The 26,477-nt window shown below is 44.1% G+C and overlaps 1 protein-coding gene and 1 long non-coding RNA gene across 4 annotated transcripts; both read right to left on the bottom strand.

Annotated features, from left to right (window-relative positions):
- Positions 1-211: 211 nt before the first annotated feature.
- Positions 212-16,245, bottom strand: LOC123382802. Its single transcript, XR_006591773.1, has 3 exons — positions 15,911-16,245; positions 1,236-1,356; positions 212-384 (listed from the first exon to the last, which is right to left on the bottom strand). It is a non-coding gene; the product is annotated as an uncharacterized LOC123382802 (long non-coding RNA).
- Positions 16,246-16,525: 280 nt separating this feature from the next.
- On the bottom strand, positions 16,526-23,262 carry ZNF648 (zinc finger protein 648). Of its 3 annotated transcripts, XM_045048972.1 has the most exons (4): positions 23,038-23,262; positions 22,390-22,467; positions 19,711-19,848; positions 16,526-19,307 (listed from the first exon to the last, which is right to left on the bottom strand). In XM_045048972.1, exon 4 carries the CDS (start codon positions 19,244-19,246, stop codon positions 17,540-17,542), a length of 1,707 nt encoding a protein of 568 aa, XP_044904907.1. In that variant the 5' UTR covers positions 19,247-19,307; positions 19,711-19,848; positions 22,390-22,467; positions 23,038-23,262; the 3' UTR covers positions 16,526-17,539. The 3 variants fall into 3 exon arrangements, with proteins under 3 accessions (XP_044904907.1, XP_019677322.1, XP_003999329.1); XM_019821763.3 differs by lacking the exon at positions 19,711-19,848; XM_003999280.4 differs by lacking the exons at positions 19,711-19,848; positions 22,390-22,467.
- Positions 23,263-26,477: the final 3,215 nt, after the last annotated feature.

Below are 26,477 nucleotides of genomic sequence, written 5' to 3'. Positions count from 1 at the left end.
GGACCAGAACTTCAATAAAAAGCCAAGAATAGCTGCCCAGTGGCCCCAGGATGGGTATGGAGGCAGCATGGCAGTTAAGAGATGCCCAGGACACAGAGAAATCATATTCAGAGGAATACATCCTGAGCCAGCAGAAGATGCACCAGAAATCCATCTGGAAGTTCAAGCAGAGTCTTTGCCACTTTCCAAGATTGGCTGTCTCTCTGCGGACCCCTCAGGTAGGCAAGTGCTTCCGGTGGAACTCAGGAAACTGATGAAACTGACTACCACTCACAAAGGGAAACCACTGTAGGAGCCTCTGTCACTTGTGGTTCCCAGTCGGACTTATAGCATGGCGACTTAGAACCACCATCCTCTGGGCACTCGGAAGAACTTCAGAAAATCCTGCGGAGGATGACGAAAATATTATCCATATTGATTCATCTGATGAAAACCTAGAACCAATCTCTGGAAAATATTGCTCTTAGCAACATAAGAACTGCAGGAAATCTTTTCAGGACTTTGGGAGCACATAAAGAATCATGTAGTAGAACATTCCTATTGCTGCCCCCTCTTGGAGCCAGGAACCCTCGCGGGCTGCCAACCTACACCTGCACAAGTTGATTCATTCTAGGGACCAGCCTATAAGTGCCCTGAATGTGATAAAGGTTTCATCTTCACAGATGTGTGGAGGCAATGGTGTAATGTACACAACATGGCGTGTGCTAATATGGCCGTGGGAAATGGTGTCTTGAAAAAGTCCTGCTACACTGCATCAGAACCATCACAGTTCAGATGGGTGAAATACAGGAAAAGAGGACTCCAAATTATACATTTGTCCTGTTTGTTGCAGTGATTTTGCAAACCAAACCCTCTATCTAAACATATCTAAACCCTCTATCCAAACATGATCCATCGACAGGTCAAGCCATACAAGTGCCAAGAATGGCCTTTGTTCATTTGGTCAGGTTAAAAAGTCACCAACAGGAGCACCTGGGCAGCTCAGTCAGTTAAGTGTCCAACTCTTGATTTTGGTTCAGGTCATAATCTGACAGTTGAGATCAAGCCCCACGTCAGGCTCTGCACCGACAGTGTGGAGTCTGCTTGGGATTCTCTCTCTCCCTCTCTCTCTCTCTCTCTCTCTCCCCCAAAATCAATGAATAAACATTAAAAAAAAAAGACACCAGCAAACACACTCTGGAGAGCACTCCCTCTACTGTGATGAGTGTGGAGGGACCTTCACGAGGCTGGCATACCTTCGGCCCCATCAGCGGATTCCTAGTGGAGAGAAACCATATTCCTGTGCTTGTTGTGGCCATTCTTTCACTGAGTCAGTGCTCTGAGGAGGCAGGAACAGCTTCCTAAGGTGGAGGAATCCTGGTGGCAGGGACAGATAAGTTTATTATCACCTTTTGTTTTTATCTCCATTAAGATCTATTAACTAAATCAAGGTTTCTAATATGGTCGTTAACTTAGGCCAGATTTTTTTTCCCAGACTCTGTCCCTTCATGAATGGCTCAAAATAAATCTAAGAATGCAGTTTATTTTCCCCTTGGAAATGCTATGGTCATTTCTAGCAGGAGTAAAGTAGGTATTTTCAGGTGCAGAGAACACTGTTATTAATGACTGAGAATTGAGTTTTTACAGTTAGCAGACTCCTTATCAAGACGCCTGGCCCTTTTCATAATTTGGTGTCTTGCTTGGTACTTTCAGGACTAGTCTTTACTGGAGTTTTCCATTATAGTAATCTCTCTGCTGTTTGCATGCTGTTTGGGATGCAAATGTAGTCTCTTTCCTTGAGTATCTTGATAATTTGGTTTATTTTTGCCATTAATTGTTGCATTTTTTTTCCAAAATAAAATATTTTCTTAAAATTTTTGACAGTATTTACTTGGATGAACTTCAAACTACAGGTACAAATTTTATGTATTCCAGGAGTAATGTTACCTTTTGAGAGAGAATATGACCCATATTAGTAGTGAACTTCCCATATTAGTAAGTAGTGAATTCACTTATGTATTTCAAGAAATCCACTCACCCCTTAGGAGTATGTGTTGTCTTAGTCATCTTCTGTTTTTTTTTTTTCCTTTTTAAAAATCATCAAAAAGAGAATATTTGGTTGAGCTTACTTTGTAAGTCTGTTATGGTCCTTTCCTATTGTAACTGACTTAAGCTCCTGGGTTAGGGTGCTGGACACACATTTGGAAATGGAATCAATCTAATACAGATTCTTAAATTCAAGCCAATTGTTGGGCTTTACAAAGTCTATGGTCTCCTGAAGTCCAAAGGAAAACATCAGTGATGTGGATTATTTTGATAGGATTCATATCTTCTTGGATTCTCAAGGAGCCTGTGATTCAAGAAAAGGTTCAGAACTACTTTACAAAATTTATGGAGTGACTTTCAGCCTCATTCACTCTGATTTCATCGTTGTCTTTTGTTCTTTATGAATTCTCTCAGAACTGATGTATCATTACGAAAGCACCATCTTTAATATACCTCTAATGAATGTCTTCTTTTACATTTATGATTGTATTGGCATTAACTTCTTTTGCATGATGTGTGTTTTAAGATTTTTTTGAATTTTTGATGAAACTTGCATGCTAAAATTGCAAACTTGTTTTTGCTTTATGTCTTTACGCAGTTAATAACTGGTGATGGTAGAAAACAAGCTAAAATAAGCAATATGGTGATGGAACAACTTGAAAGCATAGGTAAATAGTTTTCATTGAAATGGCAAGGGGAATTATGAACGGCTCTTAGAAGACAGAAATGGCTCTGAGTTGAGAATTTTAAATGTACTCTTAAAGCCATTTTATCAGGATAAAAAGAAAATATAAACATTTCCATTGTAATATCTGTTCTAAGCATTATTTAAGTCTACCATAATTTCTGAAATTAATAGATCCCATTAAAGTGATGATCTTTAGTAAGTGTAACAGATAGAAATCAAATCACATAAAAACGAAAAAGAAGATCTAGTAGAATGGAAAGAGCTCTGGGCTGCCATTAGGGGCTGTGCAATTTCCAGCTTCCTCGCTTGCAAAATAGTGATTTCTAAGGTCCAGTGCAGTTCCAAAATTTCTTTGCTTAAGTGACAGGATGAATTCTATTTCCACTGTGCTTTCAGCTACCTGAAGTGACATAAGTGATTATCATTTAATATTCATGGTTGCAAGAGGGTCCGGATACTATTTGTTTCGCAGTAGTATGGTAAACTGAACAACAGCCACCAGCAGTGTCTGGAGATAGTACTTGCCGATGCTAATCCTTGGAACCTGTAAATGTTACCTCTTAAAAAAGGGGGCAGGTGGGTTGGCAGATGCAATAAAGGATTTTGAGATAGAGAGATTTCCTGGATTGTGTGGGTGAACTCTAAATGCCATCATAGTGTCCTTACAGGAGACAGGCACAGAGAGATTTGACACAGACAGAAAAGAAGACAGTACGAACATGGAGACAAGAGACTGGAATGATACAGCCACAAGACAAGGGATGCTGGCAGCCACCAGAAGCCGGAAGAGAGAAGGAACCGAGTCTCCCCTAGAGCTTCTGGAGGGAGCTTGGCCCTGCCCACATCTTGATTTTAGCCCAGTGATACTGATTGCAGACTTCTGGCTTCCAAAACACTAAGAAAATAAATTTCTGTTGTTGTGAGATACTTAGGTTATGATACTTTGTTACATAGCCAGAGGAAACTAATACAAGTGGCTCACACACACATATGCAGACATCCAGGCATTATGATTGTGGACCTAATTATATGGGGGAAGATAGATGCATACCGACTGCATTTCTGTGTTGTCTGTTTAGAGTTATACAAATCCCAGGCTGATGGAGAATTATTAAACATATGTTTCCAGATGTACGTCTTATGATTGCAGAAGTATCAGGGAGGTGCCTCTCCCAGCTATCCCCCTCCATTGATGCCTAAAGTCCCTTTTTTTAGGATACACCTTTTGCAGTCTCAAAATGGAAAAACTAGGTATCTATGTATTTATTTCCTACCACTTTCCTTTCAGGAACGTGAATTGAGGAGGACCAAATAGGGGCTTCAGTTGCCTCACATATGCATCTACATTACCCTCTCATTCAACTCCTCTCCCTCATTGGCCCCCTTGGTCCTTAAAGACAGGAATTCAAAGGTGAGAGTGAAAAGGAGAAATGGGGAACTGCCCACTGCAGAAGGCGGAGGGCAGGGAAGTGGGAACAAATGGGGTTTAGGCGAAGAGACAGTATTTATAGCAGAAGGAGCACTAACTTCCCAGTGAGCCAAGGGAGGAAGCTGGGTTTGGCCTTGGTTCCACACTCTGCCCCCACTTTGAGGTGGAGGCAGTACAGCTAGGCAGATCTGAACAGATGTTCTGCTTCTATGCTTACTGGCTAGGGAATCTTGGATACATTGCTTATGCTTTCCACAACTTTGTTTTCTTATCTGAAAAGTGGGGATAACAACACTACTTTCCTAGGACTGTGTTGTAGATGCTACAGAATTAGAGATTTCTCCACTTACTAGGGAAGACCATGTTTTAGTTCATTTTTCTCCATGGATTAGGAATTGCAGTATTCCCCCAAAAAAGGTAATCAAAAGGGTTTCATTGTTTTGTGTGTCTCGCATCCATGAAATACAGCCAGACCAACACTAAACCATCCTACACACCTAGAAAACTGATTGGAGGATTAACACAACAATCTGCACAACCTGAACCACAGAATTCAGCAGGTACGCGGTGCAGAGAGGTGAACTTGGGGAACAAAAAGGAGCAGGAAGGGAGGTGTTTTTGCGAGCGGAGAGAGGACAGAGACTGGGGGCGGGGGAGAATACGGGAAAAGCGCCCCTCCCCAAAAGCAACTGGAGAGAAAGTGGAAAATTGGAAACAGCCGCAGGGACTAAGCTAAAAAGGGAGAAAGGAGAAAGGAGAGGGTTTCAATTCCATTAAGACTGTTAACAAGGGGAGCGCAAAGGCTGCAACTCTGCAGCTCCATACCTGGCGGTGCTCTGGTGGGAAGGGCGAATCCCCAGGAGCAGAGTGGGGTCTGGGAGGTTCTCGGGCCACACGGGGAGAAGCGGTTCCACTGCTGAAAGGACATTTGGTAGAGACTGTTGAAGCCACCTGGTCCCAGCAGACTCCGGAAGGCGGCCACATTTGCTGGTGCTGGGGCAAGGTCCTTAAGAGTGAACTCTGATGCCAGATGTGTGTTGTGATTTTCCATAATCCCTGAAACGCTGCTGCTACACTATCTTGTGAACGTTTTCTGGGGCGGGTGGCACCCGGCCGCAGTCTTGAGGCAGCAGCAGCAGCAGGGTCCAGCAAGCGTTCCTGGGTGCGGCCAGCATTTGGCCATTGCTCCGTGAGACCCTCCCGCAGAGGGGCGGAACGGGTCAAAGCCGCAGTCCTTCAGAAGTAAGGGGCCGGGGAAAACAGCCGCATCTGAGACAGAACTCGGAAGAGAGGTGCTGCCTGGGGCCTGGTCACAGAGAGTGAAGAAGCGGGGAGTGGACGAGAGCTGAAGATGCAGGACAGGTGCGTGACTGCTGATCCGGGAGAACAGACTGGGTAACTGGATGGTGCCATTTTCACCACTCCTGCACAGGTGCATATGCACTTACGAGTGCCACAACGATCCACCCCAGTAGGCTAGTAGTGCCATCTAGTGGGGAGCTGAGCTGTTACACTGAGCCCCGCCCAACTGGGCCAACCTCGTTCTTCAAAAACACAAGTCTCACCGCCTGCTTAGTTTATGGACCAAAAAGCACTTCATAGTCTGACTTCTAGGGGAAAATGAAGTAATTTCAGTCCTACTTCAATCTGTTAGCAGGTCCATCTATTCAATTTTATTTCTTTTTTTCCTTTTACACTTTTCTTTTTCTTGAATACAGAAGGAGAAAAAATTCATTTTTATTTTCAATTTTTATTAAAAATATTTTCTTTAATTTGTATTACTATATTCTTTACTTTTGTGTAAATTTTTTAAAATTCTATTTTACTTCCATCATTTTCTTTTAGCCTACTTCAGTGTATTCCCCTTTTCAAATTTTCAAACGATTTCCTTTTTTTCTTTTTCTCTCTTTTTTGTTTCTTTTCTTTTTCTTGAATGCAGAAAGAGAAAAACTTCACTTTTACTTTCAACTATTAAAAACATTTTTCTTTACTTTTTTAGTTTTTTTTTTTGCTTTCATGTAAATTTTTTCAAATTCTATTTTACTTCCATCATTTTATTTTAGTCTACTACAGTGTATTCACTTTTTAAAATTTTCAAACGATTTCCTTTTTTTTCTTTTTTCTTTTTCTTTTTTCTCTTTTTCATTTCTTTTTTTTCTTGAATACATAAAGAGAAAAAATTCATTTTTATTTTTAATTTTTATTAAAGATTATTTTTCTTTAATTTTTTTCTACTATACTCTTTACTTTTGTGTATATTTTTTCAAATTCTATTTTACACCCATCATCTCATTTTAGTCTGCTTCAGTGTATTCATTTTTTCAAATTCTCAAATGATTTCCTTTTTTTTTTCTTTTCTTCCCCCCCTTTTTTTCTCTAATCTGTCCAACCACTTTCAACGCCCAGACCAAAACACACCTAGGATTTAGCATCATTTATTCGATTTTTGTGTGTGTGTGTTTAATTTTTTAATTTTAATATTTTTTATTTTATTTTTTTAATTTTAATTTTTCTGCCTCATTAATTCCTTTTCTGCCTTCAAAATGACAAAATGAGGGAATTCACCCCAAAAGAAAGAGCACGAAGAAACGACAGCCAGGGATTTAACCGACACAGATACAGCAAGATGTCTGAACCAGAATTTAGAACCACGATAATAAGAATACTAGCTGGAGTCAAAAATAGATCAGAATCCCTTTCTGCAGAGATAAAAGAAGTAAAAAATAGAATAAAATTAAAAATGCCATAACTGAGCTGCAATCACGGATGGATGCAGCAGCGGCAAGGATGGATGAGGCAGAACAGAGAATCAGTGATACAGAGGACAAACTTATAGAGAATAATGAAGCAGGAAAAAAAGAGGGAGATTAAGGCAAAAGAGTACAATTTAAGAATTAGAGAAATCAGTGACTCATTAAAAAGGAAGAACATCAGAATCATAGGAGTCCCATAAGAGGAAGAGAGATAAATAGGGGTAGAAGGGTTATATGAGCAAATCATAGCACAAAACTTTCCTAACCTGGGAAAGACACAGACATCAAAATCCAAGAAGCACAGAGGACCCCATTTGATTCAACAAAAACCAACCGTCAACAAGGCATATCACAGTCAAGTTCACAAAATACTCAGGCAAGGAGAGAATCATGAAAGCAGCAAGGGAAAAAAAGTCCCTAACCTACAAGGGAAGACAGATCAGGTTTGCAGCAGACCTATCCACAGAAACTTGGCAGGCCAGAAAGGAGTGGCAGGATATATTCAGTGTGCTGAATCAGAAAAACATGCAGCCAAGAATTCTTTCTCCAGCAAGGCTGTCATTCAAAATAGAAGGAGAAATAAAAAGCTTCCCAGACAAACAAAAATTAAAGGAGTTTGTGACCACTAAACCAGCCCTGCAAGAAATTTTAAGGGGGACTCTCTGAGGGGAGAAAAGATGGGAAAAATATATATATATATATATAATATATATATTATATAAATTATATATATAAGTTATATATTATAAATGATATATATATCAAAAGCAACAAAGATTAGAAAGGACCAGAGAACACCACCAGAAACTCCAACTCTACAAGCATCATAATGGCAATAAATTCATATCTTTCAGTACTCACTCTAAATGTCAATGGATTCAATGCTCCAATCAAAAGACATAGGGTAACTGATTGGATAAGAAAACAAGATACATCTATATGCTGTTTACAAGAGACCCACTTTAGACCTAGAGACACCTTCAGACTGAAAATAAGGGGATGGGGAACCATCTATCGTGCTAATGGTCAACAAAAGAAAGCCGGAGTAGCCATACTTATATCAGACAATTTAGACTTTAAAATAAAGACTGTATCAAGAGATGCAGAAGGGCATTATATCATAATCAAGGGGTCTATCCACCAAGAAGACCTAACAATTGTAAACATTCATGCACCAAATGTAGCAGCACCCAAATATATAAATCAATTAATCAAAAACATAAAGAAACTCATCGATAGTAATACCATAATAGTAGGAGACTTCAACACCCCACTCACAGCAATGGACAGATCATCTAATCAAAAAATCAACAAGGAAACAATGGCTCTGAATGACACACTGGACCAGATGGACTTAACAGATATATTCAGAACATTTTATCCTAAAGCAGCAGAATATACATTCTTCTCCAGTGCACACGGAACGTTCTCCAGAATAGACCATATACTGGGACACAAATCAGCCCTAAATAAGTACAAAAGGATTGAGATCATACCATGCATATTTTCAGACCACAATGCTGCAAAACTCGAAATCAACCCCAAGAAAAAATTTGGAAAGGTAACAAACACTTGGAGACTGAAGAACATCCTACCAAGGAATGAATGGGATAACCAAGCAGTTAAAGAGGAAATTAAAAAGTGTATGGAAATCAGTGAAAATGATAACACCACAACCCAAAACCTCTGGGACGCAGCAAAGGCGGTCATAAGAGAAAAGTATATAGCAATCCAGGCCTTCCTAAAGAAGAAAAATCTCAGATACACAACCTAACCTCATGCCTTAAGGAGCTGGAAAAAGAACAGCAAATAAAACCCCAAACCAGCAGAAGACAGGAAATAATAAAGATTAGAGCAGAAATTAATGCTATCAAAACCAAAAAAAAGTAGAACAGATCAATGAAACCAGAAGCTGGTTCTTTGAAATAATTAACAAAATTGATAAGCCACTAGCCAGTTTGATCAAAAAGAAAAAGTAAAGGACCCACCTAAATAAAATCAAGAATGACAGAGGAGAGATCACAGCCAACACAGCAGAAATAAAAACAACAATAAGAGATTATTATGAGCAATTAGCAATTATATGCCAATAAGATGGGCAATCTGGAAGAAATGTACAAATTCCTGGAAACATATACACTACCAAAACTGAAACAGGAAGGAATAGAAAGTTTGAACAGACTGATAACCAGTAAGGAAAACAAATTAGTAATCAAAAATCTGCCAAAAAAACAAGAGTCCAGAGCTAGATGGCTTTCCAGGGGAATTCTACCAAACATTTAAGGAAGAGTTAACACCTATTCTCTTGAAGCTTGTCCCAAAAAATAGAAATGGAAGGAAAACTTCCAAACTCTTTCTATGAAGCCAACATTACCTTGATTCCAAAACCAGACAGAGACCACATTAAAAGGAGAACTATACACCAATTTCCCTGATGAACATGGATGCAAAAATCCTCAACAAGATATTAGCCAACTGGCTCCAACAATACATTAAAAAAATTATTCACCACGACCAAGTGGGATTTATACCTGGGAGGCAGAGCTGGTTCAATATCCGCAAAACAATTAACATGATCCATCACATCAATAAAAGAAAGGACAAGAACCACATGATCCTCTCAATAGATGCAGAGAAAGCATTTGACAAAATACAGCATCCTTTCTTAATAAAAACCCTCAAAAAAGTAGGGATAGAAGGAGCATACCTTGAGATCATAAAAGCCATATATGAACGACCCAACACTAATATCATCCTCAACGGGGAAAAACTGAGAGCTTTCCCCCTAGGGTCAGGAAAAATACAGGGATGTCCACTCTCACCACTGTTACTCAACATAGTATTGGAAGTCTTAACCTCTGCAATCAGACAACACAAAAAAATAAAAGGCATCCAAATCAGCCAGGAGGAAGTCAAACGTTCACTCTTCACAGATGACACGATACTCTATATGGAAAACCTAAAAGATTCCACCAAAAAACTTCTAGAATTGATTCATGAATTCAGCAAAGTTGCAGGATATAAAATCAATGCACAGAAATCGGTTGCCTTCCTATACACCAACAATGAAGCAACAGAGAAATCAAGGAATGGATCCCATTTACAGTTGCACAAAAAAACATAAAATACCTAGGAATAAATCTAACCAAAGAAGGGAAAATCTATATGCTGAAAACTATAGAAAGCTTATGAAAGAAATTGAAGAAACAAAAAAATGGAAAAAGATTCCATGCTGCTGGATAGAAAGAACAAATATTGTTAAAATGTCAATACTACCCAAAGCAATCTACATATTCAATGCAATCCCTATCAAAATAACACCAGGGTTCTTCACAGAGCTAGAACAATAATCTGAAAATTTGTATGGAATCAGAAAAGACCCTGAATAGCCAAAGCAATCTTGAAAAAGAAAACCAAAGCAGGAGGCATCACAATCCCAGACTTCAAGTTATACTACAAAGCTGTAATCATCAAGACAGTATGGTACTGGCACAAGAACAGACACTCAGATCAATGCAACGGAATAGAGAACCCAGAAATGGACCCAAAAATGTATGGCCAACTAATCTTTGACAAAGCAGGAAAGATATCCAGTGGAATAAAGACAGTCTCTTCAGCAAGTGGTGCTGGGGAAACTGGACAGCGACATGCAGAAGAATGAACCTGGACAACTTTCTTACACCATACACAAAAATAAACTCAAAATGGATGAAAGACCTCAATGTAAGACAGGAAACCATCAAAATCTTCGAGGAGAAAGCAGGCAAAAGCCTCTTTGATCTTGACCACAGCAACTTCTTACTCAACATGTCTCCAGAGGCAAGGGAAACAAAAGCAAAAATGAACTACTGGGATCTCATCAAAATAAAAAGCTTCTGCACAGCAAAGGAAACAATCAGCAAAACTAAAAGGCAACCGACAGAATGGGAGAAGATATTTGCAAGTGACATATCAGATAAAGGGTTAGTATCCAAAATCCGTAAAGAACTTATCAAACTCAACACCCAAAAAACAAATAATCCAGTGAAGACATGGGCAAAAGACATGAATAGACACTTCTCCAAAGAAGATATCCAGATGGCCAACCAACACTATGAAAAAATGCTCCACATCACTCATCATCAGGGAAATCCAAATCAAAACCACAATGAGATACCACCTTACACCTGTCAGAGTGGCTAACATTAACAACTACTCAGGCAACAACAGATGTTGGCGAGGATGTGGAGAAAGAGGAAGCAGAGAAAGAAGCATTGTTGGTAGGAATGCAAGCTAGTGCAGCCACTCTGGGAAACAGTATGGAGGTTCCTCAAAAAACTAAAAATAGAACTAAAAACACCTACAACCCAGCAATTACACTACTAAGCATTTATCCACGGGATACAAGGGTACTGTTTCAAAGGGACACATGCACCCCCATGTTTATAGCAGCACTATCAACAGTAGCCAAAATATGGAAAGAGCCCAAATGTCCATCAATGGATGAATGGATAAAGAAGATGTGGTATATATATATATATATATATATATATATATATATATATATATATAATGGAGTATTACTCAGAAATCCAAAAGAATGAAATCTTGCCATTTGCAATTACGTGGTTGGAACTGGAGGGTATTATGCTAAGTGAAATTAGTCAGAGAAAGACAAAAATCATATGACTTCACTCATATGAGGACTTTAAGAAACAAAACAGATGAACATAAGGGAAGGGAAACAAAAATAATATAAAAACAGGGAGGGGGACAAAACAGAAGAGACTCATAAATATGGAGAACAAACTGAGGGTTACTGGAGGGGTTGTGAGAGGGGAGATGGGCTAAATGGATAAGGGGCACTAAGGAATCTACTCCTGAAATCATTGTTGCAGTATATGCTAAGTAATTTGGATGTAAATTTTAAAAAATAAGAAATAATTTTTTAAAAAGGGTTTGATTCTTATCATTCCATATCAAATGTGGTGCTGGTGTCTAGATATTACCCGCAGTGTTTCTGCCCGTTTCCCAGAGTTTCCCTTTTGCTGGGTCCTAGAGTTAGGATGGCTCATTTGGCAATGGGGCAGATGACACAGGGGTTTCCTGAATACCAGCTGGGCCTCTGCCAGCCTCAATAGTAACCACCGACTAGGGGTGAGCATGGGGAATGTGGTGACAGGAAGTGGAAAAGTGTTCCAACCCATCTGTCAACTTTTCTAGGGCAGAAATCAGGGCTCATGATGACATCTAGTGACTTCTCTCTTACTCATTAGGAGTGAATTATTCTCTGTATTATGGTTTGTTAGTTATTGCTGCATTAACAAATTACCAACCAAACTTAGCAGCTTAAAATAACAAGCACTTATTATTTCACAGTGTTTCCAAGGGTCAGGAATTTGGGAGCCGCTTAGATAAATAGTTCTGGCTTCAGGTCTCTTAGGAGGTCTCAGTCAAGTAGTCAGCCAGGTCTGTAGTCATCTGAACTCTTGACTGGGGCTAAACGGTCCCCTCTAGGCTCACTAATGTGGCTGCTCCAGATTTCTTTACCACCAAGCCCTCTTTATAAGGCTGCTCATGACATGGTAGCTGGCTTCCCTCAGAGCAAGTAATAGTGGGGACGGAGGGCAAGGGGTGGGGGTGGGGAGAGAGAGAGAGAGAGAGAGCACGCGCGCTATGGAAGCCACAATGCTTTTTATGATCTAGCCTCAGAAGTTATGCACCAACACTTCCACCTTATTCCATTGATTAGAACCAAGTCACTGAGTTCAGCCCACACAAAAAAGAAGAGAGATTAAGCTCACTTCTTAAAAGGAAGGGTATCAAAGAATTTGTGGGTATATTTTTTATTTTTATTTAATTTTTTAATTCTTTGGGTTTTTTATTTCAGCTTTATTGAGGTATGTTGACATATAAAACTCTAAGATAAAGTATGCCTTGTGGTGATTTGATATACATATACACTGTGAAAGGGTTCTCTCTTTCTAGTTAACACATCCATCATGTCACATATTCATCTTTTCTTATTTTTGGTGAAAATACTTAAGTTCTACTCTCTTAAAATATTTCAGTTATATGGTACAATGTTATCAACTACAGTCACCATGTTTTACATTAGATCCTCACGCCTCGTTCATCTTATAGCTGAAAGCATGTACCCTTTGACCAACATCTCCTCACTTCCCCCACCCCCAGCATCTGGCAACCACTATTCTATCTGCTTCTATATGTTTGACTTTTTTAGATTCCACATATAAGTGATATCATATAGCATTTGTCTTTCTCTCTGACTTATCTCACTTAGCACATGTAATGTCCATGTCTACCTGTATTGTCACAAATGGGAGACGTCCTTCTTTCTCATGGCTAAATAGTTTTCCATTGTGTGTGTGTATGTGTCCACCATATCTTCTTTACCCAATCATTCCGTGATGGACACCTCTGTGGGTACATTTTTTTAAGCCACCACAATGGTAGAAAATAAAAATGTAAGCAAGCATGTTTCTAAACCAAAAATGGGGGATTTGCAGCACATTCTCCTGGTGGCAGATATGCAACCTATTTCTGAGAAGGAGCACATAAACCTTAGTGACCCTTGCTTAACCATACTGATAGACAATAGCCAAGACCTATTAGTCTTACCTGCTTTCCTAGAAAAGAACACTGTTATTTACCTCATGTGGGAATATTTTCAAGTTTCTCACATAACAGATTGTTGTAAGGGCTAATTGGGATAATGGGTGTAGTGTCAGACCCCTAAAAAGTGTCACTGAATGGTAGCTGTTATTTTCCTGCCACCAAACCTTATTGATTCCATCTCTGAAATCTTGGGCATCTCTTCATCTTATTTACTAGCCCCCACTTGTCCTGACTTCACCTAAACTACCACAGAAGATCCTTGCTTCCCTCCTTGTCCTCAGCCTCCTCTACATCCTCTTTCCTTTACAGAAGAAATGTTTTACTTTACATCTTAATTATAGCTTGGGTTTTACAGAGGCTCCATTTATTCACTGAACCATTCTACTGAGTGCCTGACACTCCTAAGACATTGAAACTCTGAGCCAACTCTGACTGAGGGTGCGGGAATTGGCTAAGAAGAAAACATAGGAAATTATTATTGTACCATGGTGGAAAATTTTTAACTGTTCTGGCAAAATTTTATGCAAAATGGAGAGAGGGCAACTTATGTTAAAGATGAGCTTCCCTCTCAACTTTAAAAAGATACCATTTTTCTGGCTTGATGAAACATTGCTGTTCCATCTTTGGCAATATTTTCATGGATCCTTGAATTTGTGGTTCACAGCCTATTTCTGGGTTTAACAGTGACATCTGCTCAAGTATTCTATCAATTAAACAATGATTTTCTTCCCTGCAAGAATTGTCAAGGCCTAGCTGGAACTCCCGTGTGATCTGTTGGCTTCATATCAGAGATAATATAGCTTTTTGATGTGTATGCATTTAGGTTATAAAATTTTGAGTAAATACTGTGTCAAGATTCATTGTTGGTGTATTTTTCTGTGAATGGCATAGACACAGAATGTTTTGTTAGTCATTGAGGTAAAACATTGGTGGGCCTTCCAGGAACCATCACTCCTTTAACTCAAATTCCTTTCTCCTGGCCAGGTTACTGACACCTTTTCTAAGAAAATAATGATTACTAGCTGCCAACCCAGGTTCTCCTAAATCCATTCTTAAGTAAACCATAGGTCTTCCTTCTTCCAACTGCCTCCACTTTGGAAGGACAGACTCTAGTGGGAAGAATTTGTGCCAAGCCACTTTGCATCTGGTTGGCCTCTCTTCTGTACTGGCTTCTCCACTGCCTGTATCGCTGCCTTCCACTTGAGTGCCACTGCCCAGCCCAGTGACCTGTGGCTACAGTAGTGGGTCTGCTTTCCCCTGCAATACCTATTCAGCATGACCCTTGCAGCTGGTGCGAGAAAACACTGGTTGGGAGACTTTTCCTTAAATTGTGACTTGATTATATGATAGCACTGAAGGATTAGTGAACTTCTCTTCAGTCTGTTCATTATATTATATTCCCTTATATTCCAGAAACACAGGATGTAGCTCTAAAGATACCCAGAACAAGCTAATCTAGCTTTTCTCTGCATATTAACAAAAAAGGATGTTCAACATCTCCCCAAAGATGTGCCCATCCAGAAACCTATACCTAGATACTGCCTCTCATCTGCAGAAATGAGATTAGGGGACCATATCAAAACCTGCTTGCTAATTTGAGTTTTCCATATCCAAGTCAGGAGGAGTTCTAGCAGTTGGAACCTATTTTTAGTTTCGTTCTGTTGTGATCTCATCCTGATTGCCTGTTTATTTTCATATTGTCTGCTTACTAGATGATAAAACTTAATTATTACCAACACATTAATTATACCAGTGGTCCCAACTTGGCTGTGCATCAGGACACACAGGAAGCTTAAAAGATTAGAATCCAAGATGTGCTACAGACCTGTTCCAATATTCCAAGCTAGGATTTAGGAAGTTCTATGGTTAACAAACAGCCCAGGTGATTTCTACACAGCCATTCTATGAACTGGTCTGGGGAACAATGCCTTAAAAATTTATAGAAGCAAACTAAAACTTTTAACTATTAAAACTGTACTGACAATTATCTTTAAAAAAATACAAAGAAAAGCAATAACTTCAATCTTCAAAGATTTCATTGATTACCTAGGAAAAATATACTAGCCTTTATTTTGTTCATAATCACGAGGTTATGGTTGATTTTTATGACTTATCTACCAATTTAATACCTGTGACTTCAACCTAATTTCCTTTCCTGGCAGGATAACTCCAACTTTCATTACCCCACTATTGTCCTTCCTAATTAGCCGGATACAGAAGTTGAAGCCAAGGTCATATCACTGGTAAATAATGGGAATGGACTAATAACTCAACCACTGGCTGTCATGTCAGACTCAGAACCAGGCCAACTCTGTTGTTTGAACATGCAGATGTATCTAAGGGAGGTGAGACACAAAACCTCCAGACATGCAGTCAGAACTCTTATACCAAGGTTACCTTTGTCAAACAAGACATGACATGTACCCCTTCTCTTTGGCTCCCATGTGTCAAGATGGAATCTTTGGTGGCAATTTAAAAAAAAATGCTAATGATAGCTACAAAAGGAATATACTATACATTCTTATGGAATAGCTTATTTAACTTTGGTAAGATTAGAAGCGCTCTTTTCCCATAGGCATCAAGGGAACTCTGTGAGGTCATGGATTCTTCACAGTTGAGGTCCAGAACTAAGAACCACTGACCTTAAACTGTAGAAAATTGGGCACTGGGTGGCTCAGTTGGTTAAGCCTCTGACTTCAGCTCAGGTCATGATCTTGCAGGTTGCGGGTTTGAGCGCCACATCGGGCTCTGTGCTGACAGCTCAGAACCTGAAGTCTGCTTCAAATTCTGTGTCTCCTCCTCCCTCTGTCCCTCCCTCACTCTCTCTCTCTCCCAAAAATAAATCATACATTTTAAAATGTTTTAAAAATAAAAATAAACTACAGAAAATCAATACATTATGGAGAATGGCTGTTGGTAATCCAAATTGCAAATAACCTCATTACAGAGTAATTGTGAGTCATCTTGGTTTCCAAACCTGGTCTTAATGACTTTGAAACACAGACACTTGGCACTTGGGCAAGAGGTATTTTATTTTTTTACTTCAAATTGGAGCTAATGATACTCAAAGATTTCAATGAATCTAAAAGGTTTCTTGAGTTATGGTCAGGCCCATATGGAGAAATTTTATATATCTGTCTGTAAATGGGCATATTACTCTCTATTACACAGGAGGTAAGGTCCCAGGGTGGGAACAGGAAAAGAGGTGGCCAGACAGGAGGCACATGTGAATTTTGTGGGTGAGACTCAGGTTGGATCCAGTTACTGAGTTTGACCGAAAAGAGGAATGGATGTTTTTCAGATGCTAAGGTTGTTCTGGAACCAGAATAACTGGTTCCAAAACACAGAACATAAGCTCCCCTCTCTTTAAGATAGAGACCTTCTCTACTTCAAAGCCAAGACTCATTGCCCAAGGGTAAAGTAATTTGGGAGGAAAGTGAAATAATATGCTGTCTGGCTGGGTCTGAGCTAGCCCCAGGGAGGCTTTGCTGCTTGAGAAGAGTTGCTCACAGAGACCACGTCTGGGGATTCCTTTATTCATGTAAAAACTGAAAGTACCTTTCTCCCCAAGAGGCCCAGACCCTCATGCCTTCTTAGTATTTGCATATGGCTTCCAGGGCAGGACACGACAGTCTTTTTCTTTACTTATCTCTGGAGCCTTGCACAGTGCCCACGATTGAATTCTATAATTCCCAATCCATCGAGATCCCTCAGCCAAGGAACTCAACTCTTGACCAGCTCTTGCCACTTTTTCTTATCCTTTTCCAATGTAATATGACCTCTGAGATTCAGAAGACTGACACGAAGCCACACACAGGGATGCCAGCCCTCCTGTTCGTTTTTACACAAAGAGACCAAACATACAAATCAAATGGATCGCCCCATGGCCGGCGACCCGCTGGGAGAAATGGCTGACCAGTGGGGCGAGGTGACAATACCATGTGAACGGGCTTGCCCACGGAGGAGGGTTCCAGGTAATGAGGTCGACAGTGTCTTCACCGTCCTGAGAGTTAGCTGACAGAGCCCTCACTCATCAGAGGAGGAGGGGATGGGCTCCTTCTTGCCGGCACTGTGCTTAGCTCGGTGCCGCTGGAGATGATTGGACCTGGTGAAGGCCTGGCCGCAGTCCTCACACTGATAGGGCCTCTCCCCGTTGTGCACCCGAATGTGCTGGGCCAGCTCGGAGGCAATGCGGAAGGCCCTGCCGCACTCGGCGCAGAGGAAGCCCTTCTCCCCAGAGTGAATCTGCTGGTGCCGCTTCAGGGTGGAGGAGCGGGCAAAGGCCTGGCCACACTGGGCGCAAGGAAAGGGCCTCTCGCCGGTGTGGATGCGCTGGTGGCGCACGAGGCGCGAAGGCTGCGCGAAGGCCACGCCGCAATCCGCGCACTTGAAGGGCCTCTGGCCGGTGTGCAGGGTCTGGTGCTCGATCAGGTTGGAGGATTTGGTGAAGCACTTGCCGCAGGTGGGGCAGGGGAAGGGCCGCTCGCCCGAATGCACGCGCTGGTGCTCCATCATTCGGCTGGCCACCGCGAACTCCCTGTCGCAAGCCGGGCAGCGGAAGGGCTTCTCGCCCAGGTGCGTGCGTTGGTGGCGCAGCAGCGACAGCGGCTTGTTGAAGGTCAGGCCGCACTCCGCGCACGGGAAGGGCTTGTTGTTGCTGTGCATGTTGCGCTGGTGTTTGCGCAGGTCGGAGGAGCGCACGAAGGCCTTCCCGCAGTCCGGGCAGGGGTAGGGTTTCTCGCCTGTGTGGGTGCGGATGTGCTTGCGGTGGTCCGAGGACCAGGTGTAGGCCTTGTCGCAGAAGGGGCACCGGTAGGGTCGCTCGCCCGTGTGCAGGCGCCGGTGCTGCTGGAGCGTGCCCCGGTGGGAGTAGGCCTTGCCGCACAGCTCACAGGCGTAAGGCTTCGTGCCTCGGGGCTGCGATGGGCTCAGCAGGCTGCCGGACTTCTGGAAGGCCCTTCCTCCTCGCAGACACTTGTAGGGGTGCGCCTCCCTTTGCCCACCCTCACACGTGCCCTCGGGATTCTGGCCCTTCCTGCCCATCCGCGCTTTGGCCTTCAGCGCTGCTGCCAGGCCGGCTGGGGAGGCCGATCCCCGCGCTGGTGTGCGAGTCTCCTGCGTGGGGAGGTCCCAGCTGCCACCGGGCTTGGGGAAACGCATGAGGGAGGAGTGGTCTGGGGTATCTACACCCCTCTGTGCACAGAAATACCTTCCAGTATCAGGGAAACTGGATGGGACACCCAAGGCAGCGTCCAGGTTTTCCGTGGAGTCTCCGTCAGCACCTGAAGGTAGTGAGTCCCTAAGCAGTTGCGCTGGACCTAACAACTTGTGTGAGGGGTCACTGGGGACGGCCCCCGGAGCTACGCCTGCCCCAGAGGAGTCCTGGGTCCGGGTGATCTTTGACTCATCTCTCCCCCAGCTGGCCTTCTTCCGAGGTACCCCCATCGGTTCCTTCCCCGGGCTCCCAGAACTAAAGGAGCCAGAGAATCTCTCTTCCTCACTGGATGGATGATCCCATGGCAAGTCAGGATTGTCTTGAGTCACTTGGGGGCTGCTTCTTGGACAGGCCTGGTGATCATGGCCCCTAGGGCTCCCTTTGTCTCCTGCCTCCCCACCGTCCTCATCCTCACTCTCTAAGCTCATGTTCAGCATCCGGGGGTCATGAGCCTCCTCGGTCACGCTGCAAAGAGGAGACACCTTGCCCCACCTGTCCTGGGGGTCCACCTGTGTCATGATGTTCAGGCACTTCTATTCCTGCTCCTCCTAGACAGAACCTTTGCTTGGCTCAGGATACCTGCAAAAAAGGGAGGTATGAAGAGAAATCACAAAGAATGTACTTCATCACCTTCGTGGCCACGGGGACTGAGGTTCTCCCTACAGGTCTCTTTCCAGCTGGTAGCTGTGCTTGGCACATTGTTGCTCCTCACTGGCAAGGGGGAGCTGGGCGCTCCCGAAAAACCCACACGGCCATCCTTAATCACTTTAATGGTCCACTTGCCAGAAGCCCCAGGAGAGCATGTTGTCAGGAGTGGCAAGGGCAGGATATTTGCCCAGTGCCAGCTGGGCCCTGCCCTGTCCAGGGGGCTCAAACCCCAGCTGCTGGCCAGGTGGCTTCTCTATGAGCATGGGGGAAGACTAGAAGACAGGGCAGGAAGCAAGGTCTTGGCCTCCTCAGGCTTCTTAAACTGTTGGCCCACCTGGGAAGCTGAAAACCAGGCTGGCTCCTGATGTCCCTGCCACATGTCCAAGTCTGCCATCTCTCGGTGGCGTCAGCTGGGACTACCTCCCAGGCTCCGGGCTGTGAGGCCATGTCCTCCAAAGATAAGGAGCAGCCACTGGGAGAATGCAGGTGGGTCAGGAAGTTGGGTCAGGACGTACCCAAGAAGATACCCAGCCGCTCCTCCCTGCTTAAACAGAGCTTCTCAGGCCTTTGCAATAAAGAGCCCCCAGCTGCTGGGGAGGCAGTGAACATATGCACCCTGAGTGGGGGGGTGCTTGTAGAAACTTGAACTATCCTTAAAATGTCTTAGCCCTGAGTGTTGTATGTAAGTGACGAACCACAGGAATCTACCCCCCAACACCAAGAGCACACTGTATACAATGTATGTTAGCTAACTTGATGATAAATTATATTTAAAAAAATACATTGCTTCATCTTAAACAGTCATGAGAATTTACATTCTATGTCATGTTGATTTTTTTGTTTAACATATCTCATTTTTATGTATTCTTACGGAAATAGTTTTATTGAAGTGTAATTGACATACAATGTTATATTTATGTATTTCTAATTTAAGTAAATCATATACACATGTATATATGTATTTATACACACATTTACCCTGTGTTTCTTTTTCTTTTCCACTAAATACTGTCTTTTTTTTTTTCCAAAGATCGTGTTTTAAGTTACCTTTGGTTTAAATGTTTAACTTTTCCCCCTTAAACATGCAATATTTATCCCATGGCCTCATGTGTTTCTGGCAAACCCCATATGCCCCCAGGGATGCATGTACCCCGATTTGAGAAGCATAGACTTAAGGTTTTGAGAGCAAGGCATGAGACAAGGAAGCCATTGAGTTTTGTTTTCTGAGTGATTTTATTTTAGCTTGAAGACACAGAGAAAGCCTGCCGGGGTTGGCTTACTAAGGATTGTTTGTGTGAGTGACACATTTTACAGGAGCCGCTGGAGTGAGAAGCGGGCTCCTGCAGGCCCGGGGGCAAGGAGCAATTTCAGACCAGAGGGCTGAGTTTGCTTCTGTCTGGAGGCAACCTTCTGGGACTCTCAGAGGGGATAATGCTAGCAGTTCCACTTTCTGGGCAGACATTATGAGCCAGACAGAATGCTGAGCACCTCATAAGCGTGATTTCATTTACTCTTTCCGGCAGCCTTTAAGAGGAATGATGTTACTGTTAATCTTTCCATTTTACAGACCAGGAAAGTGAGGGTGAATGAGGTTTCCTACCTGCCCAAGACCACACTGCTCATAGACAGCAGCCCTGAGGCTTCTCTTTAACTTGAGGCCATCATGTTACACCCTGAGCCTTAGGGCCTACCTCCCAGATGTGGCCTCCAGACTGAGGCCTGCCCTGGGGCAGGGCCCTGCCCAAGAGCAGCCACAGCGTCCTGGGGGAGAGCCACTGCTTTCTGTAGGCATCAAAGCGCCTTGTGTTTTCCGGGCCAAGGAACCTTGGCTCCGGGGCCCCACCACTGGGCTCCTCCCTGCTCGTGTTGACCCAAATTGCCCTCCGCAGAGAGAGGCCAGGACACATGCTGTGGAGACTGTTGCCTGGGGTGGTCAAGAGTATTAGTCACTGAGTATTTACTTTCAGAAAGCTCCTTCTTTCCTCCTCCGCCCACCTCCCACTTCCCACCTCCCACCTCCCACCTTCCACGTCTAGGGCGGGATGAGAGGAGTGATCTGTGCACTTGGTGTGGCTCCAGTGTGCTCCCCGTATGGCAGGAGGCATTCTATTACCCCAGCAAAGAGTAGTCATTCATTCAGCAGATGTGTATCAAACTCAAAAGCATATGCTTGTGCATCAATTAGGGTCTCAGAGCCTTGTTTTTCTTCCTCTGAAAGATGGAAGGTAATACCCTACTGTGTAGTCTGTGGGAAGCTCCTGCACGCAGCTGGCATTCAATGACTAGCGCATTGTCCCTTGTACCATGAGCTCCTCTGCACCCAAGCGGGACTTCTGGGAGGTGTCTAGATGGACAGTCATAGTTTGGTGGTCAAGGTTCACACAATAAAGTCATGTCCTAGCCCCAGCTCATCAAACTGTCCTTCCCCCAGCTCCTGCCTGATCATAATCCCAGTTATTGTGTGTGTGTGTGTGTGTGTGTGTGTGTGTGTGTGCTTATAGGAGGGGAGCAAACCGGGGGAACCCTCACCTTGTACCTGGAAACAGAAGCCACAGACGGAGGGAGCACATGGTGCAATGGTGGCTGGGGTTCAGCATCTAATGTCCCTTTGTGACCTGAAGCCCAGGGACCACTCCCTCCCTCAGACCTCTCTGCTCTATTCCCATCACCATGTCAGAGCATTACCATGTCATGGCTAGCATATCCCTCGAAAGGAAACCAGGCTGGATGTATTTTCAGCACACTGGTTCTTAGAAGAGTGTGTGTGTGTGTGGGTGTGTGTGTGTGTGTCTAGTCAATAGAAGGGTCACAGCACAGGCCAGCATGCCCGATCAGGGACGGTGGTCCACCAGCAGGGACAGCAAAGGGATGCTGGATTTGATTGAGATAGACTTCTTAAGCTTCTTTCTTTCTCTGGGACAACACTCTGTGCACGTTCATAAGGAACTGCTTGCAGACCACTTACTTCGCCCGCCCCCAACCCCCTCCAGCACACAGACCCTGTTTTACATACGTGTCCCGTTCCCCTTCTTCTGGGCCACAGGTGAGCCTCCTCAGGGCACGCTCCGCCAGCTCACAGCTTCTCAGAAGCCTGACAGGAGACTGTCTTTTCAGGTGGGGAGTTCCTCCCCTGTCTGAAGCCACAGCCCTAGGGAATATATCCTGTTTTCTTCCTTCTGTAGCTTCCAGAGTTTCTCTCTTGACCACCAAGAAGACCGACAGGAAGGCAGGGGCCCAGGGGAGGGCTTTCTGGCAAAGCCTACACAAACATTCCTGGTCTGGAAGAACACTGATGCCATGGTGTGGCGGGTGCCTCTGCTCTCCGGATCTGCTGACCCCCAGAGGCTGTCAGAGCACAGCCCTGCCCTGGAACTGCCACCACACTTGCCGGCCAGAAGTGGCCCAAATGTAAGCCTTACTTACCTCAGACAGGGACACCTTGTAGAAGCCTGGCCTGAGGGCTTGTTCTGGCGCTGGCCCCTGCCCCTCTTCCTACTTTCCTTCTATAGATTAGTTAGGTAATCTTATAGATAGTAACTTATCAATAAGGTAACTTATCGATAGTTCTAGGTCCATCCCCGGGCAGCCACCTCCTCCCGCCTTCTCCTCTGCCTTCAGGCCTTGCTCTCTACCTCTGGCTCTGACACAAATAGTTGCTTACCTGGGAAATGCACACAGCTGCGTGGGTCCCCCACCCTGACTTCTGTCACATGTGGCCTCTCAGCCACTGGAACCAGAGTTTGGTACAAATCAGCGGAGGTGGTGTCTCTGTCCCTCACTCTTTTGTGTCCAGTCCAGCAGCTGCAGAGAGAGCTTCAGGAGGTGGGGCCAGTGTAATACACTCGACCTTCCTGCCTGCATCCCAGAGAGCAGCCTGGGAAATACAGTGGGGCTGCCCTCTCTCACTGCCTGAAAGGTCCTGCCTTCCCTCTGCTCCCGCCTCCCCTCCTGCCAGAGCCTCCCTCCCTCTCCCCTCCTCCCTCAGAAAGGTTGCTCAGTCCTCCTGCAGGTGGCCTTTCCTTCCTGTTCACTCCCATTCCTTCTCCCCAGCAGAGCAAGAAATCCATCCTTCTGTCCTGCCCTGATATATCCATAGGCCACTGTCACATGCAACCTTCCTGGGGAAAGCATGCTTTTTCCTTCCCCGGCAGGCAGGACAGGGTGCACAACCTCCCCTATTCTGGTGCGTGCCTTTTGTAGAGCTGTGGTTTGACAAAGGGGTGTTCCCAGAATTTTTTGAAGTACTCATCGGCTCAAACATGCCCATGACAATTTCACGGCGGGGTGGGATGCAGGGAGATTGTTTTCTCTCCTTATTCTCATGGATACCAGGCCCGCCTGGGACCTCTCTCCATCCTTCAGCATTGGCTCCCATGCAGGTTCGTTTTGAAGAAAAAGGTTGGCCCAGGATATGAGAGTCACTCTTTCCAGAACTTGCACCCATTCACGTCTAATGTGTCTTTACTAGGGTGAAAGCTCAGGACATTAAAACAGGAGATGGGAGTATGGTACCCGTGATGTCCCTGAGTAGCCAAAAAGTATACTGGTTGACAGCAGGGTTGTGGGACTGGCCTACCTTACCACTCACTAGCTGTGTGACTTTGGGTGGGTTACTTAATCACTCTGTGCCTTAGCTTCTCATCTGTAAAATGAGAATCCCCATTTGATGCCATCAGATAATGGCATCCTCATCATGGGGGTCTTGGAGAATCAAATATGCTAATGCATGTAAAGAGTTTAGCTCAGTATCTCACACATAGCTGTGCCCAGAAAAGTCAGCTGCCTTCATTGTTACTACTGATGTTGTTGTTTCTAGGGAAGACATGGCTCAAGGGGCTCCTTTTGATCCTAGTGGCCTCATTAGGGCTGCAACTCTGACGGCAATACTGACACCTCATCCATTTTTCTGAACAGCAATTTTCAGAGTATGATCCAGAAAAGCAGGTCTATCTGCACCTTGGAGTTGTATAGTTGTGGCTTCAGAGAGAGTAGGCAGACAGCAGAGATGCCTCGAGGTCTTTGAGTCTCAAAGTCTAGAATAGGATTCAAACCTTCATATCCATAGAACCCCTGAAATAAACTGAAGAATGCTACAGCTATGTGGATATGCATTGTTTGAGCAAGAAGATCCTTAGCAATCACATATTTCTCGAAGGGGCCATGGTCCCCAAAAGGTTGAGAACCATTGGTGTCGGCAGGGATGGTGTAGGATGGGGGAAAATAGACCCTTAAAGTAAAATGTCTCCCACAGCAACTTAGCAGATTCTGTTACCACCAACCTGCATCCCAACACTGTTGCTCAAAATTTCTCAGGTGGCCATATTGTATAGTGTTGGGCTTTGGACACCTTTGACAAGGAAATGGCTCAATTCCTCAGGAGGGGCCTGTGGTGGTGAGAGCTGGGGCTGGGGTCAGCCTGCATGTGTCCCTCCCCGCGGCACCTTCACAGCGATGATGTACATTCACTGAGCTTTCCTTGTGCTAACACTATGCTAACATACCACATGCAGTGTCTCCATTAATCTTCACCACATTTTGATGGAGTGGCTCCTGTCGATGGTATTCCCATTTACAGATTGAGGATACTGAGGCACAGACAGCTTAGTGCATTATCTAAGGTCGCAGTGGAGCTGTGATCGATTCTGAGCTGTTAGGGTCACATTCTTAACCACTACAGGACAAGTGACCCACACACTGACCCCTTAGAGTCTGCATGGTTGGCCTTTGCCTGGCTCCACCCTCATTTCCTCCTGAAAACTTAGTCCCTCCACCCCGAGGCCATGTGACCTGTGTATGTGAGGTCACTGCAGTCACTCTCCCAGAAGATCTCTTCCCTCAGTACAGCTGCCTAAGGAGACAATGGTTCCATTGAATGCCTACCTGTTAGTGTCCAGCCTGAACAGCCTGTTTCTCATCATGCTTTATTTCTAGAAACTGTAACAAATAATTAATTACCATATACCATGGGACTTCCTTCCATGTTAACTTGCCCACTTTGTCTCCTCCTTGGTTTTCAAGGCACATTGGTGTTATCATCTCACTAGTATGTAGGCCACCTAGCAACGAAAGGGGTAAGGAGTGGCCCAGATGCTACCTACATAGAAAAATAATGTGTGCCTTATATCTCCCTGAATCACCTACCCTGAGATGTCCCCTTAGCCATCTTAAAAATCCTGCTTTGAATTGGAGCACACTTTTTCTATATATGAGACTTCACCATCCTGATGAGTTGTGCACAGGGCACTGATCAGGTCTCAGAACTGTACTCTGGGTCCTGCTTAGACCACTGGTCAACCTGCTGTTCAGATCCCTTTTGTTTCCTGGATGCCTCCACTTCTGATAGCACAAGCATATTCACTGTCTCATCCAGTCTTCCCAACAGTCTCTGTAAGGACCACAGGCATTGGAGTGAAAGGACTTTCCCCTAGGACCACATCTTTCCCCACCTTTTAAAGAAATTTTGGAATTTATATCATTCTGCTCAATCCTATGTTGTGGAAACAAGGGAGACATTGTTTTTACTTATTTGTTAATATTAACAAGTCTGCCTTAAAAATCTGGTATTGTCCCAGAGCTGCCCTGACTGGCAGTGGTGAAAATAAGGGCCCCCCTTCCTGCTTATCTGGGAAGGGAATAAAGCAGAGATGAAGAGAAAAGTACAAGGCAGGAAGAGAAAGGAAGGCACCTGGCCCCCACTAGGCACCGTGTAGGGGCCCAGCAGTGTCTGAACTACATGGATGGCTGAAGGGAACTGAGTGACATGGGTAGAAAATGGACGAGACTGACCCTCTACCTGGAGGGTGCTTGGCACCTTGCTGAGCTGGTGAACCATGGCTGAGTCTGGACACTGGGTCAGACAGTAATTCTGAGAGGACCCGAGAGTCTTCCCAAGTTCTGCAGATGAGACTCTGAAGCCTGGACCCTCTCCCCTGCGGGTTTCCCCATGCTCTGCCCCCAGCTGTCACCAATCTGCTTTCTTGCACCAGCCCTGCGTCATCCTTGAGGAAGATTAATGGAACCACTTAAGTGTCCCAAGCACAGTAGTGTTGTTTTTCTCTCAGGCATGAAACTTTGTTGAGTAAAAGTATATAAGCGAGAAGC

Source organism: Felis catus, chromosome F1, assembly GCF_018350175.1.
Source record: "Felis catus isolate Fca126 chromosome F1, F.catus_Fca126_mat1.0, whole genome shotgun sequence".
In the NCBI taxonomy this organism is placed as follows: domain Eukaryota; kingdom Metazoa; phylum Chordata; class Mammalia; order Carnivora; family Felidae; genus Felis; species Felis catus.
Note: the sequence above shows the minus strand (reverse complement) of the source record. Positions and strands in the feature narration are given on the sequence as shown.